Source organism: Rhinatrema bivittatum, chromosome 9, assembly GCF_901001135.1.
Source record: "Rhinatrema bivittatum chromosome 9, aRhiBiv1.1, whole genome shotgun sequence".
Lineage (NCBI taxonomy): Eukaryota > Metazoa > Chordata > Amphibia > Gymnophiona > Rhinatrematidae > Rhinatrema > Rhinatrema bivittatum.
In genome coordinates, this window is record NC_042623.1 from 222,880,213 (window position 1) to 222,900,799 (window position 20,587).

At 47.5% G+C, this 20,587-nt stretch overlaps 1 protein-coding gene across 1 annotated transcript in view; it reads right to left on the minus strand.

Moving 5' to 3' along the window:
• LOC115098835 (rRNA 2'-O-methyltransferase fibrillarin-like) overlaps window positions 1–20,587 on the minus strand; it is a 198,835-nt gene that overhangs the window by 135,871 nt on the left and 42,377 nt on the right. The window contains 1 exon segment of the mRNA XM_029615833.1: window positions 10,121–10,261. Coding sequence (XP_029471693.1) covers window positions 10,121–10,261 — 141 coding nt within the window.

A 20,587-nucleotide genomic window follows, 5' to 3' on the forward strand; every position in this document is an offset into this window, starting at 1 on the left:
TAAGGTTTCCATGCGGAAGCGGGGAATCCTGAGGTGGCAGTTGACCGACTTGAGGTCCAGGATGGGTCTGAATGTTCCCTCTTTCTTGGGGACGATAAAATAAATGGAATAATGTCCAGTATTTATTTCCTGTGGAGGCACTGGGGTTATGGCCTTGAGGGCCAGTAGTCTGGACAGTGTAGCTTCCACTGCCGCCCTCTTAAGAACATAAGAACATAAGAAAATGCCATACTGGGTCAGACCAAGGGTCCATCAAGCCCAGCATCCTGTTTCCAACAGTGGCCAATCCAGGCCATAAGAACCTGGCAATTACCCAAAAACTAAGTCTATTCCATGTAACCATTGCTAATGGCAGTGGCTATTCTCTAAGTGAACTTAATAGCAGGTAATGGACTTCTCCTCCAAGAACTTATCCAATCCTTTTTTAAACACAGCTATACTAACTGCACGAACCACATTCTCTGGCAACAAATTCCAGAGTTTAATTGTGCGTTGAGTAAAAAAGAACTTTCTCCGATTAGTTTTAAATGTGCCCCATGCTAACTTCATGGAGTGTCCCCTAGTCTTTCTACTATCCGAAAGAGTAAATAATCGATTCACATCTACCCGTTCTAGACCTCTCATGATTTTAAACACCTCTATCATATCCCCCCCCCCTCAGTCGTCTCTTCTCCAAGCTGAAAAGTCCTAACCTCTTTAGTCTTTCCTCATAGGGGAGTTGTTCCATTCCCCTTATCATTTTGGTAGCCCTTCTCTGTACCTTCTCCATCGCAATTATATCTTTTTTGAGATGCGGCGACCAGAATTGTACACAGTATTCAAGGTGCGGTCTCACCATGGAGCGATACAGAGGCATTATGACATTTTCCGTTTTATTCATCATTCCTTTTCTAATAATTCCCAACATTCTGTTTGCTTTTTTGACTGCCGCAGCACACTGAACCGACGATTTCAATGTGTTATCCACTATGACACCTAGATCTCTTTCTTGGGTTGTAGCACCTAATATGGAACCCAACATCGTGTAATTATAGCATGGGTTATTTTTCCCTATATGCATCACCTTGCACTTATCCACATTAAATTTCATCTGCCATTTGGATGCCCAATTTTCCAGTCTCACAAGGTCTTCCTGCAATTTATCACAATCTGCTTGTGATTTAACTACTCTGAATAATTTTGTGTCATCTGCAAATTTGATTATCTCACTCGTCGTATTTCTTTCCAGATCATTTATAAATATATTGAACAGTAAGGGTCCCAATACAGATCCCTGAGGCACTCCACTGTCCACTCCCTTCCACTGAGAAAATTGCCCATTTAATCCTACTCTCTGTTTCCTGTCTTTTAGCCAGTTTGCAATCCACGAAAGGACATCGCCACCTATCCCATGACTTTTTACTTTTCCTAGAAGCCTCTCATGAGGAACTTTGTCAAACGCCTTCTGAAAATCCAAGTATACTATATCTACCGGTTCACCTTTATCCACATGTTTATTAACTCCTTCAAAAAAGTGAAGCAGATTTGTGAGGCAAGACTTGCCCTGGGTAAAGCCATGCTGACTTTGTTCCATTAAACCATGTCTTTCTATATGTTCTGTGATTTTGATGTTTAGAACACTTTCCACTATTTTTCCTGGCACTGAAGTCAAGCTAACCGGTCTGTAGTTTCCCGGATCGCCCCTGGAGCCCTTTTTAAATATTGGGGTTACATTTGCTATCCTCCAGTCTTCAGGTACAATGGATGATTTTAATGATAAGTTACAAATTTTTACTAATAGGGCTGAAATTTCATTTTTTAGTTCCTTCAGAACTCTGGGGTGTATACCATCCGGTCCAGGTGATTTACTACTCTTCAGTTTGTCAATCAGGCCTACCACATCTTCTAGGTTCACCGTGATTTGATTCAGTCCATCTGAATCATTACCCATGAAAACCTTCTCCATTACGGGTACCTCCCCAACATCCTCTTCAGTAAACACCGAAGCAAAGAAATCATTTAATCTTTCCGCGATGGCCTTATCTTCTCTAAGTGCCCCTTTAACCCCTCGATCATCTAACGGTCCCAACTGACTCCCTCACAGGCTTTCTGCTTCGGATATATTTTAAAAAGTTTTTACTGTGAGTTTTTGCCTCTACAGCCAACTTCTTTTCAAATTCTCTCTTAGCCTGTCTTATCAATGTCTTACATTTAACTTGCCAATGTTTATGCTTTATCCTATTTTCTTCTGTTGGATCCTTCTTCCAATTTTTGAATGAAGATCTTTTGGCTAAAATAGCTTCTTTCACCTCCCCTTTTAACCATGCCGGTAATCGTTTTGCCTTCTTTCCACCTTTCTTAATGTGTGGAATACATCTGGACTGTGCTTCTAGAATGGTATTTTTTAACAATGACCACGCCTCTTGGACATTTTTTACTTTTGTAGCTGCTCCTTTCAGTTTTTTTCTAACAATTTTTCTCATTTTATCAAAGTTTCCCTTTTGAAAGTTTAGCACGAGAGCCTTGGATTTGCACACTGTTCCTTTTCCAGTCATTAAATCAAATTTGATCATATTATGATCACTATTGCCAAGCGGCCCCACCACCATTACCTCTCTCACCAAGTCCTGTGCTCCACTGAGAATTAGATCTAAAATTGCTCCCTCTCTCGTCGGTTCCTGAACCAATTGCTCCATAAAGCTATCATTTATTCCATCCAGGAACGTTATCTCTCTAGCGTGACCCGATGATACATTACCCAGTCTATATTGGGGTAATTGAAGTCTCCCATTATTACTGCACTACCAATTTGGTTAGCTTCCCTAATTTCTCTTAGCATTTCACTGTCCATCTCACCATCTTGACCAGGTGGACGGTAGTATACCCCTATCACTGTAGTCTTCCCTGATACACAAGGGATTTCTACCCATAAAGATTCAATGAAGGGGTCATGGCAGGGGGACTCCTCGAACTTGTCTAGAGGGGTTCGTAGGAAATCCAGGTAGTACCCCTCCTGAATGATGGCTAGGACCCACTTGTCCGATGTTATCTCAACCCATCTGCGGTAGAATAGGGCTAGTCTGCCCGCTATGGCTTCTTCCCTTGGATGGGTTGGCTGAATCTCATTGTGGGGTGCAGCTGGGGCCTGCACCCGAGCCGATTCCCCTCTTGTTGTGCTTGGTCCGAAAGGACTGGTTCCTGCCCGTAGGGCGGGGGGTTTGATAGTTGCTCCTGTAAGGATTGAAGCGCTGTGAACCTCTGCCCCTGGAGGACCTGGGGAAGGTTCGCTGGTTTCTCTTAGTCTTATCCTCCAGCAGGCGCGGCAATGGGGATTCGCCCCATTTGTCGGCCAGTTTCTCTAGTTCGCTGCCAAACAGGAGGGATCCTTTGAAGGGCATCCTTGTGAGGCGCATTTTGGAAGATGCGTCGGCGGACCAGCTTCGGAGCCAGAGTTGCCTTCTGGCCGCCACCACAGATGACACTCCTCTGGCTGCTGTGCGCACTAGGTCGGAAGCAGCGTCCACGAGGAATGATACTGCTGGTTCCATGTATTCTCCCGGGGTGTTGTTCCTGGTTTGTGATAAACAGGCACGTGTCACCATGGTGCAGCAGGCCGCAATTTGTAAAGACATAGCGGCTACGTCAAATGACTGTTTGAGGATGGACTCCAGACGCCGGTCATGTGTATCCTTGAGCGCAGCTCCTCCCTCCACTAGGATAGTGGTGCGTTTAGAGACCGTGCAGACCATGGCATCCCAGAAGATCTTTGGTTACCAGGTCCAGGGAGTACAAGGCTGCCAAGGCTCGTCCCCCTTTAAATGTGGACTCTGGAGCACTCCATTCCAGGTCAATCAGCTGTTGTGCTGATTGTAACAGAGGGAAATGTCGAGAAGTCTTCGGTTTAGGTTCCTCCGAAGTCCTGGGCCCGGGATAGCGAGCTCTGTCAGGCATTGGTTGACCAGGTCTGAGAGCTCGTCCTTTGTGAAGAAGCGTCTCATGGTTCGGTGAGGATCTGTCCCCGGGGGGAGCTCCCCCTCTTCCAGGGGTTCGGCTTCCTCTTCAGAGATGTCCGAGTCCCCATAGGTGGGGCTTCTGTGCCTGTGCCTAGGTCTTGAAGGGCCTGGGGCATGAGGGTACTCCGGTGGAGCATGTGGCTGGACAGCCAGAGGTTCAGTTTGCATTTGAACAAAGGTGTGAATCCCCTTGAAGAACTCCACCCATGAGATCGAAGCTGGGTCAAAGCTGAGGGGCGCTGGATCCTTGGGGTTTCCCGTCTATGGGGAGGTCCCCCTGGCTAGGTCCGGGGTACCCCCTGAGGAGCTAGAACTCGGCCCTGGGTGGGACTGGCCCTGAAGTGGATCTCCCAGGGTCTCCTCGCACTGGGTGCACAGGGCGTCTGCTTCCTCGCTTTGTGCAGCTCTGATGTGGCATGCTGGGCAGAGGCCTTGCGCTTTTATCTCTGTTTCTGGAGGTGCCATGGCTGTCGGCGCATAAACTCTTATGCGCACAGGTGCGCTTAGGGTAAGCGTGTAGTTGTGTGCGTAGCTGTGCGCTCGGCTCTGCGCGTATAACTTATGCTCGCAAGATCTGATGTGCGTGTAAGGCTATGCGCACACGTGCTTTGTGCGCCTAGGTCGGAGTTGTGCGCTCGGGCCAAACGGCGAACGGTGCGGCGAATACGGCCAAAATGGCGACGGCGAGCATGCAGGCAATATGGCGACCCCCTCGGAGAGTCTCTACGTGGGTAGACCCTTGGAAATAACCGGGGCCTGGCCCTGCTAGGGCGGATCAACCCGGTGGCACTGGTCCCAGCCGGCGACCTGTGCTCCTCCTCGATCCTCGGAGACCAGATTCAAGCAGAAGATTTTCAACCTTACCTTTGTCTTCGGCGCTTCCCGGTTACATCCCGGGCGATCTCCGGCTGCGGGGGGAGAGGGCAAATACCTTCACCACCGCGCTCGAGGATGCACCCGCTGCCTCTCAGCCGCGCCCAAGGGTCGGGGGCTAGGTCCTCGCTGAGATTCGGCCTCCGGACCGAGGCTCACCTCTGAGGGACCACAGAAATCACCTCAGGAATCTCAACTGGGGGAGGGACCCTAGGGTATCACCACAGGAGAGCGGGGCTGTCTTCAGGTAGGTTTGTTCTTTAAAATTTGGATTTTCTTCTCTGAATTTGTTCGAACGCTGTGAGAGCGTGCAGATAGTCCCTAACTGCTATGGAGACGGAAAATACTGAAGAGCTGCACTTCCTGCAGGGGTATATGTACAGTTCTGCTATATCTTTCATGAGCTATGGTGACCAGAACTGCACAGAATTACAGATCAATAAAGACATTATATTCCCAGTTTTGTTGTTTTATATTACTTTCCAAAATCAATCAGTTCAAAAAAACAGAAAAGGTGACTAAGAGCAGCAAGCCAAGGGAGAAAAGTTGGAAAGCTATGACCACAAATGTTCATAGTCTGGGCAATAAAATCCCAGACCTGCAAGTCCTAATTGTGGAGGTGGCCTTGGATATTCTTGCTATTAGAGACATGGTTCACAGAGTCTCATGAATGGGATACAGCCATCCCAGGCTATAAATTGTTAAGGAAGAACAGAGAGGACAGAAAAGGGGGAGAAGTAGCTCTTTACATCAAAAACCATATCCAAGGAACTGAAATGCAAGGGATGTGGGGTAGGAAAGAAACATTATGGACTGTCCTAAAAAAGAAGATGGCATTTATTTTTATATAAACAATACAAAGAGCTAAAGAATAGATGTGACTAATTGTTCCTACCTCTGCCAACAATGCTTCCCTAAATGGAGGACAAGAAGAATTAAAAATACTAGTAATTACTTTTCCTACCTAAGGGGAATAGATATTAAATTATCTATAGGACCAGTTGGATCCAATCGGAGCAGCGCGCCTCGGCGACTGCACGCCGTTGGAGGGCTGGTTAAGAGATCACCTCCAGCCCCTCCCAAGGATGTAACTCACTCTCAGGTCAATACAGTAAAGTGCGGCCGCGGTTACCCTGCTCCTAACCCACTTTCTACCCACTTTTCGGCCGCATTAGTCCAACCCGCGATACACTATCCACTTTAACCTACTCTTACCGCGTCCTTAAATCACCGGTTAACCCCTTCCGCCCGCGGCATGTATATTACATGTAAACGATCGAATTAGCTATTCCCTCCCATACAGTAACGCGCGCCCCGACTATCGCTTTACCCTGCCGTTTTGCCACGCGTTTAACCTGCTAACTTACCGCCTACCCTTACCCCTGCGTTAGAGGCAGGGGTAAGGGTAGGCGGCAAACTTTCCCCCAGCCCCCGCTCACCTGCCCTGGCCGCATCCATGGGTGCTGGTCGCCAGGGCAGCCCCAGTCCTCTCCCCTCCTCCCAAAGCAACGAAAGCGGAAAAAAGCGAAAAAAAAAAAGTAGCAAGAGAGAGAGGGGAGAGAAGACGGGCAATCCTACGCTCGGGATTGCCAGTCCTCTCTCCCCTCCTCCCGAAGCAAGGCGTGAAAAGCAGCCTTGCGGGAGGAGGGGAGAGAGGACTGGCGGTGTAAAGCAACGAAGCGACTTACTTTTTTTGCAGCCCCCCCTCCGGAGACGGACATCGGCGAAGACGACCGCGGCTCCCCTGCCTCCAGCTGCCCGCGAAGATGGACGCATCGCACGGGCGAAAGCGGCCCCGTGCGTGCAATTGGGCCGCTCAAGACGTGACGTCACATGCCCAATTGCACGCACGGGGCCGCTTTCGCCCGTGCGATGCGTCCATCTTCGCGGGCAGCTGGAGGCAGGGGAGCCGCGGTCGTCTTCGCCGATGTCCGTCTCCGGAGGGGGGGCTGCAAAAAAAGTAAGTCGCTTCGTTGCTTTACACCGCCAGTCCTCTCTCCCCTCCTCCCGCAAGGCTGCTTTTCATGCCTTGCTTCGGGAGGAGGGGAGAGAGGACGGGCAATCCCGAGCGTAGGATTGCCCGTCCTCTCTCCCCTCTCTCTCTTGCTACTTTTTTCTTTTCGCTTTTTCGATTTTTTCCGCTTTCATTGCTTGCTTCGGGAGGAGGGGAGAGAGGACTGGCAATCCCGAGCGTCGGAGAACCGTCCACTTCCTGGTACCTGTCATTTCAAATGTCATTTGAAATGACAGATACTAGCGTGTCCGTGAAGCGTTAGGCCAGCACACCCAGGATACTGTATAGCGCTCTATACAGTAAAACGGGTTGCGCTTTTTTCCGCTTTCGTTGCTTTGGGAGGAGGGGAGAGGACTGGGGCTGCCCTGGCGACCAGCACCCATGGATGCGGCCAGGGCAGGTGAGCGGGGGCTGGGGGAAAGTTTTAGACGCAGCTTGCATTTGCAAGCTATTTACATACAGTATCGAGCGGTAGGTGAGCTGGACTGTGCGTGCGGCAACCGCGGGTGCGCCCGGCACTAACGCAGCTCTTCCTACCGCTCCTTACTGTATCGGCCTGTTTGGTCTTCCCCTCACTGTCGGGGCAGGCTCCTGCCTACCCCCGGAAAGTCCAGAGTTCTCACAGTATGCAAAAGTTCCCCGGAGGCAGCAGGAAGTCAGGAAATACGGCTTCTGCAGAATCTAAGAAGTAGAGAGATAGTGATGCTCTTCAAGGGTCTCTGCTCAAACAAAAAATGGTAAGAGAGGGTGCGATACTCGACCTAATGCTCGCTAATGGGGATAATGTCTCAATTATCTGAGTAGGTGCTCTCCTGAGCACCAGCGATCATCAGAAGGCATAGTTTGATATAGCAAATAGGATAAAGAGAAGTCACACAAAAATCTGAGTTTTGAATTTCAAAAATATGGACTTGTCAAAATGAGGACGTATTTGGAGGATCATTCATTACTCATTGTTTGAAAGAAATTGGCCTCACAGATGGAGCCCTAAAATGGTTTATATCTCATCTTGCAGATTGCTGATTTCAAGCAGATTGGGCTAATTAAATATCTGATATTTAGGTTATTGCCCACAGGAGTTCCCCAAGGATCTAAACTTTCTCCACTTTTGCTCAACATTTTCATCTTACCATTAGCTACTCTTATTTAGGATCATGGACGCCGACCTTCGTTTTACGCAAACGACATCCAAATCATCATGTTTGTAAAAACCCACTCTAAATTTTATTCTCACTATTCTCAAGTCTTGTCTGGATTGCGTGGCTTCCTTGCTATCTGACCATCATTTACAAGTAAATCCAGCAAAGCCTGGTTCAGTTTCAGATCCTCCCTTCCTTCACTGATTCCTGTTATGGCAGGGACTATTATTTCTCTGACAAATATTGTGACTACTTTGTGTGTTATTTTTGATCCATAACTCACTATGGTCCATCAAATCTCTTCTATAATGCAAAAGCCCTTCTTTTATCTCAGATAAATCCATCGTTTATGACTTTTTCTGGAATGTCATGATTTGAAGACTCTAGTTCATGCGTTTATAGCATCAAGAATTATTGTAATTCCTTATTGTTAGGTTTATCAAATCATCAGCTGAGAAGAATACAATTGCTTCAAAATACATCAGCTAGACTGATCATATTACCCCTATTCTGTGAAACTGCACTGGCTTCTGATTAAATACTGTATATGATTTAAAATTGTATGCTTTATTTTTCGAGCATTACATATAGGTTTTCTGTTATACCTTGCTAGATTTCTAATTTCTTACACAACTACATGCTCACTCCGCTCTTCTCAAAAGGGTTTATTATCTCTTCCATCGCCTTTGACTTGAGTCAACTATGGATTCTACCTTTAATTACCCGGCTCTTTTACTTTGAAATGCATCATTTGATATTCGCTCAGAAGCAAATTATGCCAAGATCAGAAAGGCAGTAAAAGCCTGGCTTTTTACTCAGGCATTTGATAATATCTTGAAATGACTCCAGCTGCCGGTTTTGACTGTTAGTCTTTGTATGTTAAAATTTAAATAATGTAAAATTCTTTATTTTATTTTTAGTTGCACTGATTAAAAGATTGCTTTATTGCTAAATTTTGAACTTGTTTTAATTCATCTGTATTTTAATGTTTCCCCACTTGGCTAACAATTTATAGGCAGTATACAATATTTTAATAAATAAATAAAACTAGAAGACGGGGAGAAAATGGGTGAGGTGAAAAGAGTGAGCCAAACTAAAAAGAGCTATTACAAAGGCAACAAATCTATGTGTCAGAAAAGTAAACAAGGGTAAGAGGAAAAAGAAACCAATCTCGTTCTTAAAGGAGGTGGCTGAAAAAATAAAGGCAACAAGAACATAATGGATGGCCGGCGCCATCTTTAAAAATGGCGCGTGCCATCTAGTGCTCCTACCATGTGACAGGGGCCGGCCAATGGCACTGATACCCTGTCACATGGTAAGGGCAAAGGGCCATCGGCGCCATTTTGATTAGTGGCAGCCGACGGCCTGGGAGCGGGAGGACGGCCTGGGAGCGGGAGATCGCTCCCGGGACCCCCACTGGGGACCACCAGGTACCTGTAAAAAGTTTTTTTTGGGGAGGGGGGGGGGAAGCTAAGGGATTAGTTTTAAAGGGTCGGGGTGGGTTTAGGGGTTATTTTATGTCCCGTTTTTCCCGCCCTCCCCCAAAACGATAAGATAACCCCCACAATCAATATCGTGGGGTTTTCCTATTGTTTTGGGGGAGCCCCCGATTTCTGACGATTTTGAAAATATCGACAATATTTTCAATCGTCCGAAGCCCGATTCACATCCTTACTAATTTATACTAACTCATAAAATTAGCTCAAAGTCTATTATCCCTAAATTTTCACAATTCCTAATAGTGGCAAACAAATACTAACTTATGCAAGCTCATTAAATTAGGTCAAATATATTATAGCAATTAAGTAAATGCTGTGTCACTATATTTATTGAAGAATAACATGTTTCTGTAATTTCTTCCTTTATAAAGTCCTTATAGACAAACACCCCAAGTCTACAAACAATCCCTGAGTCACAGCCCCATATAATACATATTCTCGAAGAAAGAATGAAATGCAAATTGTGGTGGATATCTGAAGAGACATAAAAATAAGTTAAAGTTCAATATTAAAATTGATAGAAATAAAAAAAATAAAGATCTCACCTGTGCAAAACCCATAAGGTAACTGTATTCATTAAAAATCTTCTATTACAATACATACCTCTGCCACCTCTGAATCCTCCTCGGCCCCCACGGTCTCCAAATCCTCCTCGGCCCCCACGTTCTCCAAATCCTCCTCGGCCTCTTCCTCTGCCGCCTCCACGGTCTCCAAAGCCACCTCTACCTCCACGAGGACTGAATCCTGGAAATAAAAATTGCCAAATTGTTCACATAAAATTACTTAAAAATACAAGCATAGTGTTCTTAGAATATTCATCAAAACCCAATACTTAGCATATGTTTTTCATAATCACAACTATTCAATTATTTTAAGTTGCTCACAGTAAACATGGCACATACTTTGTCTCTTTAAATTCAGCTGACTGAACTAATTCTCTTCATTTAGATCCTTTGACCATTCAGCATGGCCCTCATCATAAAGGACAAGGCAGGCCTAGAAAAGCAAATGTTGCTTGCCTGTAACAGGTGTTCTGTCCTCACATATGGGTGACATCATCAGGATGGAGCCCAATCACGGAAAACTTCTGTCAAAGTTTCCAGAACTTTGACTGGCCCCTACTGGGCATGCCCAGCATGGCACTAACCCTGCAGCCAGCAGGAGTCCCCCTTCAGTCTTGTTTTGAAAGCTACAGGCAGTGCCGAAAAATAAAATAAGAAAACGAACCCAACACTGCGGGGCGGCGGGCGGGTTTCGTGAGGACTAACATCCTGCTGTCCTGTGAGAACAACCTGTTAAAGGTAAGCAACATTTGCTTTCTCACAGGACAAGCAGGATGGTAGTCCTCAACATATGGGGGAGTACCGAGCTGAGGATGTCCCTAACATGCACCAAATGTACCCAACGGCATGCAACAGGCACAACAACTGGGGTGGAATTTGGTAGAGGGCATCCTGAACCCCACCGGGCAGGCGGAAGGGTGTTAGTACGTCATGTTGGAAATAGGTTACGGCAGGACAGATTGGCCGAAGATGGAATCCTGTCTTCCGGCTTTGTCCAAGCAATAGTGGGCTGCGAAAAGTGCGGAGGTGAGCTCCAGGTGGCAGCCCTGCAAATGTCAGGAAGCGGCACCGATCGTAGGTGTGCCACTGAAGTCGCCCATGGCCCTCACAGTGTGTGCTTTAACACTGGTCTTGGAAAGGAATGCCTGCTTGCTGATAGCAAAAAGATATGCAGCCCGCCAACCAGGAGGAGAGAGTCTGCTTACCCACAGGTTGCCCTAATTGTTGGGTTGGAAAGAACAAAATAACTGAGTGCTCTTCCTGTGGGCAACTGTACGTCTAGGTAGAACGCTAGAGCCATTTACAGTCGAGGGTATGCAGAGCCTGTTCCCCTGGGTTGGAGTGAGGCCTGGGGAAGAAGGACAGGTCAGTATGATGGACTGATTAAATGTGAAACTCCGAAACTACCTTAGGTAAAAAACTTAGGGTGAGTGCGGGCAGTTACCGCCCAGTCCTGCAGGAGGTTTAGTGTAAAGGCGGATAGATAAACTTAGGGCCTGTAACTCAACTAACCTGCGAGCTTGAAGTGATAGCTAAAAGGAAAATCACTTCCATGTGAGATATTTTAGGTCACAGGAGTGAAGAGGCTCGAATGGAGGTCTCATGAGCCGACAGAGAACCAGATTAAGGTCCCAAGAAGGGGCCGGAGGACGCAAAGGTGGCTTGATATGGAGCAAGCCTTTGAGAAGGGACATCCCCGACACCTTTATGGAAGGCGGCTACCGCACTGACATGCATTCTGATTGAAGAGGTCTTTAGACCTGATTCCGATAAATGCCAGAGACAGTCCAAAAATCTTGGGATTGGACAGGAAAAGGGATCAAGGGACTGTGAAGAACACCATGATGTATACCTTTTCCATCTATAGGAATAAGACTTTCTTGTGGAAGGCTTCCATGAAGCAATCAGGACACGAGAAACCGAATCTGAAAGGTTAAGTGGCTGAAGGATTAACCTTTCAACATCCATGCCGTCAGGGACAAGGCCTGAAGATTGGGATGATGTAGACATCCGTCATTCTGAGTGATTAGAAGCGGGTCCGTTCCCAAGGGAATGTGCCTGCGGATGGAGAGATCCTGGAGTATGGGAAACCACACTTGGCGTGGCCAGTGAGGTGCTATCAGGATCATGGTGCCCTTGTCCTGACGGAGCTTCACGAGAGTCTTCGAGAGAAGAGGAAGTGGAGGGAATGCATAAAGCAGACTGGCTGTCCACGAGAGGGAGAACGCATCTCTGGGCTGAGAGCGCTCGCTCCGAATGAGGGAGCAGTAATTGTTTACTTTGTGGTTCTGAGGGGACGCAAAGAGGTCTATTTGGGGATAACCCCATTGCTGAAAGAGAGAGTTCGCTACCGAGGGATTGAGCGACCACTCGTGCGGTTGGAAGACATGACTCAGTTTGTCTGCCAAGACATTGTGCACTCCTGGCAAGTAGGTGGCCCTGAGGTACATCGAGCGGGAGAGAGCTTCCGCCCAAATCTGCGCAGCTTCCTGACACAGAAGGAAGGAGCCTGTGCCTCCCTGTTTGTTGATGTACCATATGGCCACCTGATTGTCCGTCTGAATCAGGATGACGTGATTTGATAGGCAATCCTGAAAAGCTCTGAGAGCATATCGCATTGCTCAAAGCTCCAGGAAATTTATCTGGTGTTTGGCTTCCTCTGGAGACCAAGATCCTTGTGTCTGAAGATCATTCACATGAGCTCCCCAGCCAAGGTTGGAAGCATCGGTGGTGAGAATGAGTTGAGGATCTGGCACTTGAAAGGGCAGTCCCTGGAGGAGATTGTTCTGATATTTCCACCAGGCGAGAGACAGTCGGAGTGCATCGATGACGTGAACAATGGTTGACAAAGGCTGAGTCGCTTGAAGCCAATGTGACCTCAGAGTCCAATGCATGACTCTCATAGCCAGGCGGGCCATCGGTGTAAGATGGACTGAGGACGCCATGTGTCCGAGAAGGACAAGGAATTGCCGAGCTGTTGCTGTATGCTGAGACGCAAACTGGTGGAGGCGAGAGGACACGAGGGATTTGTACTCGTTGTCGAGGTAGAAAGGCTTTTGCCTGTAAGGTGTCCAAGTCTGCCCCAATGAAGGACAAGGTTTGAGATGGGACTAAATAGGATTTCTCGTAATTCACGAGAAATCCTAGAGAAATTAGAGTGTGTAGGGTCAAATTCAGGGACGATCGAGCGGCTTGCTGGGTTGGGGCCCTGATTAACCAGTCGTCCCAAATAGGGGTAGACGTGAACACTTCTTTCTCTGAGAAAGGCTTGCGGACAACTATCGAGACCATTTGGTAAAGGACTCGTGGTTGCCGATGCTAGGCCAAATGGAAGCACCCGGTATTGATAGTGGCCTTGGGGCCTACTAAAAACCTGAGTTACTTGCGATGAGCTGGGGCTATCGCAATGTGGGTGTATGCATCCTGGAGGTCCAGAGAGCAGGAGCCAGTCTCCTCTTTGTAGAAGAGGTAGAAGCGAACCCAAGGTTACCATCTTGAACTTTTCCCGCTGGAGGTACTTGTTGAGGGCACGTAGGTCCAGAATTGGACGAAGTCCCCCGGATTTTTTCGGGATCAAAAAGTACCGGGAATAGAACCCTAGACCATGTTGTGAAAGAGGAACGGGTTCTATTGCTCTTAACTGGAGAAGAAGGGAAACCTCCTGCTCCAGAGTGGTCGGTTACTCTCCACGCTTGTAGAGGTGGGGAGTCCGGTGGAAGAACAAGAAAGTTCAGGTGGTAACCCTGAGCAATGATTGCTAGCACCTATTGGTCGGTTGTGATTGATTGCCACATTCCATGAAAGTGGCATAATCGACCTCCTACTGGAATGCCTGGCAGAGCGATCCAGGCTGCTGCTCTCCGGCTGGGGAGCTGCTTGTGGCTTTTGCTTCCGGGGTGGCGAGGCTGAGATTTTTTGATAAGGCCTCGTAACTCGGGACCTTGTCGGTGGGGGGATAGTACTTCCTGGGCGGAAGAAAGAATGACTTCTTAGAGTCCTTCTTGAAGGGTTGTCTAGAAGGAAAGTCAGAAGGTATCGATGAGAGCTGTTTGAGGGTCTCATGATGGTCCTTTAACTCAGCCCACTATTTGCTGAATCTGTTCACCAAATAGAGTATCTCCTATACAGGGCAGGTCAGAGAGCCTGTCTTGTACTTCTGGGCGAAGGTCAGAAGGACTTGAGACAGGCCCAACGGTCTTGCCGAAATGGGCAGCTGCAGACACTCTAGTGGAGGTGTCAAGCTGTTCTTATCTCATGCTTTCCTGCCTCAAACCCTTTGTTGACAAGGGTCTGAACATGTTCTTGGAATTGGTCTGGCAGGGTTTCTGAGAAGTCCTGTATTTGCCTGAAAATGACCCTGTTGTATTGGGTCATGTACAGCTGGTAAGAAGCAATTCTGGATATAAGCATGACCCCTTGGAACACTCGTCGACCAATATTGTCTAGGAATTTGTGTTCCCTGACAGGAGAGATAGAGGAGTGTGGCTTCGTCCTTTTTGCTTTCTTTTGAGCTGATTCCACCACAACTGAGTGGTGGTCAAGCTGAGATTTCTGAAAGCCAGGGGCTGACTGTACTAGATAGGTAGTGTCAGCCTTTCTGTGTACTGGAGCAATTGATCTAGGATTTTCCCAGTTCTTTTTGAGGAGGTCAAGAAGAACTTGATGAATGGGAATAGAAGTGATCACTTTAGGGGCATCCAGGAATTGGAGAAGCTCCATCATTTCTGGTGCCTATCATCTTGCCTCCGTCTGAAGTTGAAAAGGGACCAATTCCGACATTTCCTTCACAAAATTAATGAAAGAGAGATCCTCTGGAGGAGAACGCTTCCTGCTTTCAGTAGGAGAGGGAGGTGAAGGTAAATCATCGGTGTCTGTGGAAGTATCATCACCCCAGGTGTCATAAGGATCAATAGGCTGACCTGTAGGACGAGAAGGGGGTTGGATACCCGAAGGACCCGGCTGAGGCTCCGAGAAAATCGAAGGAATCCCCGGGAGCACTGTGTACGCCCTAGGGGGCATCGGTGCCGGCATCAAAGGCGCCGATGTGCGTATCACCCCCGATGAATGAGTCGATGGCGAGAGATGACATGGCATCGATGGCTGAGGCAATACTCCCGAAGGAGGAATGCGGAATGGTGTTTCTCCTCCCGATGAAGCTGTCATCGGGGAGCGCACCGGAGGCATCGGAGACCCGGGAATCACCGGTGGAAGGGCAGTCATGAGCGCCTCCATCCGGGATAGCAGCGGTGCCAGACCCTCCAAAAACGCAGCTGGAATCTGGTCGATGGACTGGTTGCTCCACCTCTCGCGTTGCCAGTGTCGCGAGAACCTGGAGTCGTTGCATCACCTTGTTGATGGCCTCATGGACCCAGCCGGTCCAGTTCTTCCCAGAGGACATGGGGCAATTCAGGCCCCGGCTCCGTGATGGAAGAGGGAGGGGCTGAGGGCACCAGTCTGAGGGACCACCTTTTACAGGCGGAATCGCGACTCCCAATAACCCCCGATCGGTTGAGGGGTGGCCTCGAATTCCCGGTCACAGGAGTGGTCGGTGCCGTTCCTGGACGGGGCTTCTTCGGTGGTGGCGAGGTCGATGGATTCGCTCCCTCGACGGTCCGAGACTTATGATGCCGATGGCGATGTTTCTCCCTGCGATCCCCTCAATCTTGAGGGGGAGAAACAGGAGTAAATGGCCGTGAAGACGTCGATGGCGGACGGTCACACCGGACGGTTGTCGATGGTGTTGCGACGGCCAACGATGCTGGTTCCAATGATGTCGATGCGATGGACGGCGTCGGTGTGTGAGCACGGAAAAGGAGTCCCATCTTCTCCATTCTGGCTTTGCGACCTTTTGGTATCATAAGGGGCACATTTGGTGCAAGTCAGGACTCATGCTCACGGCCTAAACACATTACACAGATTGCATGAGGGTCTGTGAAGACATAGTGCGAGTACAGTCCGGGCACCGACGAACAAACCCGATGCCATGGCCATAGAAAAAAATCGAGCCGCCAGTACGGTGTCGACAGCCAGTAGGCCGCGAGGGCCAAACTCGATGGTAATCGATGAAACTACGGTGAAAAAAACTTACCGGAGTACCGCGGCCTGGGTAAAGTTAGAGGAGGGACCCCTGTGGGGCAATTTAATTTTAATTAACTCCGTGAGGAAAATTGTTGTCAGGAATCTCTTCAGAGCTCCTAAACCGCGAGGCTACTGCTGTGCGGAAAAAAGAAGACTGAAGGGGGACCCCTGCTGGCTGCAGGGTTAGTGTCCATGCTGGGGCATGCCCAGTAGGGGCCAGTCAAAGTTCTGGAAACTTTGGACAGAAGTTTTCCGTGATGGGCTCCATCCTGATGATGTCACCCATATGTGAGGACTACCATCCTGCTTATTTATTTATTTATTTAAGGCTTTTATATACCGACTTTCTTGATACAAATCAAATCAACTCGGTTTACATCGAACAAGTGGTTAACCGTAACAATTAACAAGAGACATAGATTGAAGAAGCAAAAAAGTTACAGGGGCGCAAAACTGGGGGTCGGAAATAAAGAGGGGAGAGCAGAGATGAAATGATTAACTTTATACAGAGGATGCTGTGGGAGGGGCCCACCATAATATAACGTATATGAATACTTAGTGTTTGTTTAATCACAGTAGAGATAGGGCAAATCTAAGTCAGCTGTAGGCTTAGGAACAGGGAAAAGGCTCGGCCGAAAAGCCATGTCTTGAGTTTCTTTTAAAAGTTATAAGACAGAGGAGGAGGCGTGAGGAGAGAGAGGTGTCCGCTCCTTCTGAGAACGTGTCGGCTGGTGAGAGTCAACGACGGAGGACTGAGTCGCTGGGAGGTGACGTCAGCCCGACGCCCACCCCACCCCCCCTCGCTATAAAATCTGGCGGAGGGAGAACACAGTGCCAGGAGGAGGCGTGAGGAGAGAGAGGTGTCCGCTCCTTCTGAAACGTGTCGGCTGGTGAGATCAACGACGGAGGACTGAGTCGATGGGAGGTTGACGTCAGCCCGACGCCCACCCCACCCCCCCTCGCTATAAAATCTGCGGAGGGGCGGCGCCACGCCTAAGCTGCGCGCGCCAAAGGGGCGCGCGGCTTTGACCGGAGAAGACCGGGTACTGGCGAAGGGCGCTACCGATTTGATTTTGGTTTCCTAAAAAATTGTTTATGGGGAGGAAAAGGAAGGCTAGGATTGTAACCTCCTCACCTAGTCAGCTAACACGCATTGGACCCATGAACCACCACGTGGCAAGAATGGTGGAACAGCCAAGAGAGGACAGCGGGGGAGCAGAATCTTATGCATCCCTGAGTCCTGGCGAAGGTCCGAAGTCTCCCCTACAACCAGCTGGTGTAATACCATCGGATCTAGCTGAAGTACCGGTAGGACTGGTCCAAAAGGACACTAGCCTGAGTAATCAGGCTGAATCCAATTGGACTGAGAAAAGTATCTCCTCTCTTTTAGAGCAGTCTAATTCTACCGGCATTAAGGTTAGTTTGTCCCCAGGGGGAACCTTCGGGGGAACCCAGGGGAAACTAACCTTAGAAGATCTGGGAAAAATGATAATGAAGTTGGATAGTAATATTATTAAAATGAATAACTCATTATTAGCAACTATTAAAGAAAATAGGATGTCTATAGAAAATCATGAAAAGAAAATTGATAAATGTGAGAAAGAAATGGTAATGGTCACTAATAAAATACAACTGATACAGGCATCAGAAAATGCCTTTATCAAAGATAGTTTGATCATCCATAAAGATATGGAATATATGGAAAATTTAATAAGGGTAAAAAACCTAAGATTAATAAATTTTCCTATGACCAGGCTCCTATCCCCTTGGGAATTATTTAAAAAATATCTTAAAGAGAACCTCTTATATGAGGAGGATGAAATCCCTAAATTGTCAAAGATTTTTTATTTACCTCAGAAAACCTCTAGAGGATCTAGAGGGCAGGATGTTGGGGATGAACCCTCCTCACCAGGCCTATCGACATTCTTAGAAGAGTCGGTAGACCTGATAAATAAGAGAGCTACTCTAATAATATCATGTGTATCCGAACAGGACAAGGAGAAACTGTTTAAGAAATATTTTTCGGTTAAAGATATATTATATATTCTGGCCATTAATCCACTACTTAGGAAAATAGCTCTAAACCCCAGCTATTAGGGGGCTGGGATCTTTTGAGCATGAATTCAAGATAGCCGCGTTTGCGGATGATATACTGGGTCTACCTTACTGACCCTCACAACTCTTTACCAGCTGCTTTTAGACATCCAAAAGGCATATGGCGGGTTTTGCTGGACTGCGGGTGAATCAAGATAAATCTGAGGTTCTTGATGTGGGGGGGTAGAGTGCGAAGTACATGGGCTGGTACATTTCCGCTTAAATGGGTGCAAGGTGCAATGAAATATCTGGGTATCAGAATCCCCTCTATTCTGCCTGACCTCTATAGGGAACATATTGACCCGCTTCTCCGTAGCACGAGAAGCACGCTGGAACGATGGAAGTCTCTTCCGCTTTCCATTTCGGTAGAATACACTTATATAAAATGATGGTCCTGCCCAAATGGATCTATATTTTTCAAATGTTACCTGTCTGGTTGACTCAGGGGCATCGCAGGGAACTCCATGCGATATTGCGGAAATTTCTATGGGCTGGTAAACAAGCGCGAATCGCATTGCGTTCCTTTGATGACCCCGTTGATAAGGAGGCCTGAAACTGCCCGGATATCCGGACTTATAACCTAGCGGCGCTTCTGAGGCATCTCAAAGACATGCTTGAACATACCACTCATTATACTCCATTGATAGACCTTCAGAGCTGGTTGGGGATCCGGTCATTCAACCCACTGGTACAGCTGCCCAAGGCTCACCTGTCCCAGTTGATAGGGGCACAACCATTGATAAAATCATGCCGTCAGGCGTGGGTCTTCTTGTGTAAACAGCTCCAACTTTCTTCTAGGGTAACGGCTTTCTTGGATATATGTGATCATCCTTTATTTTTACCGGCACATACTACCTCGGTCTTTCATAAATGGAAGGATAAGGGGGTTGAAGTGGGTGTACCAATGTTACTTCCAGAGTACCGGGCTCTTATATTCCTTTTCCGATCTGCAGGCAGCATATGCTCTTCCTAATACTGACCATTTTGCCTACTGTCAATTGCGGCATTTTCTGGGCGGGCAGGGGAGGATTTTTGAGCCTTCGCCCTCGTTTTGGGCTTTGCATAAACTGGTGGGTGCAACAAAGCTCAACAAGCCGACCATAGCCTCATACAGACTGGCACTGCAAGCAGTGACAATCTGGGGCGATATCGCCTCTCTTCATGAGAGATGGGAAAAATGGCCCCAATTTACGTTATCTTTATCAACGTTTCTAAGGAGCTTCAAGACTATCCCTACATGGTCGGAAAGTATTTTGTACAGAGAGCTGCAATACAAGTTCTTAAGATATTACTTTATGACCCCAGTTCGGGCATTTCAAGCTAAGGTGTGTACGTCTCCTATATGCAGGAAATGTAAACTAGGGGAAGGCTCTTATCCTCATTGTTTTTGGTCTTGCCCAATGATATATGCTTTTTGGTCAAAGATTATTCAGACTTGCGGGCAGCTGCTACAGAGGGACCTGCCGACGAATCCTATGTGGTGGCTTTTTGGGGTGGCACCGGTACTTCTACCTAGGTTACAGGTAGCTGAGCATCTCTTTATTTGTAAAGCCGGGCTGATAGCCAAGAAGGTGATTCTTACGGGATGGGTGGGTGAGGATGCACCCAAATATGATCATTGGTTCACACTGCTTATTAAGCTTTACACTTTAGAATTCTGTAGCGCCAGACAAACCTCACTGAAACGTAGATTAGATATGGAAACAATCTGGAAGCCTCTAAACACATACCTAAGGCCTACAATAAGTCCCTGCCCGTGATATCTTTTTATAGTCCTGCACTCAGTTCTGCTCCGAGCTAAGAGGTGGCTGAGCACAGGAGGTCCCAAGAGCAAGATTGCTGATACCTACATGGACACATAGGGGGGGGGGGGGGGGAGGGGGACTTAGGCTGGCAAATCTCTATGGGCCTGGGATTAGGCCTCTTAAGGTTTACGGGGGGACGGGTCCAAAGTTGAAAAGTTGAATGGTTCTGTTTACTTGTTACGGATGGATGGAGGAGAGTATTTTAGGCGACTTGTAAAATGTCCATGGCTGTTACATTGTCTCCCTTTCCTGTCTCATTGCCATGTCTATGATGTATATGAAAATGCAATAAACATATTATACAAAAAAAAGATATATTATTCTGTGGACAACATGTTCAAATATATCCTGAGGTGGCTAGGGCCACTCAGGCTAGAAGGAGAACTTTCTTGACATTAAAATCTAAAGTATTGGCACTAGGTGCTACATTTTTTCTAAAATTTCCATGTTTGTGTTTGTTGAATTATAATGGAAGAAAATATGGTTTTTTGGACCCAACACAATTAGAAATATTTCTTACAGATAAACAT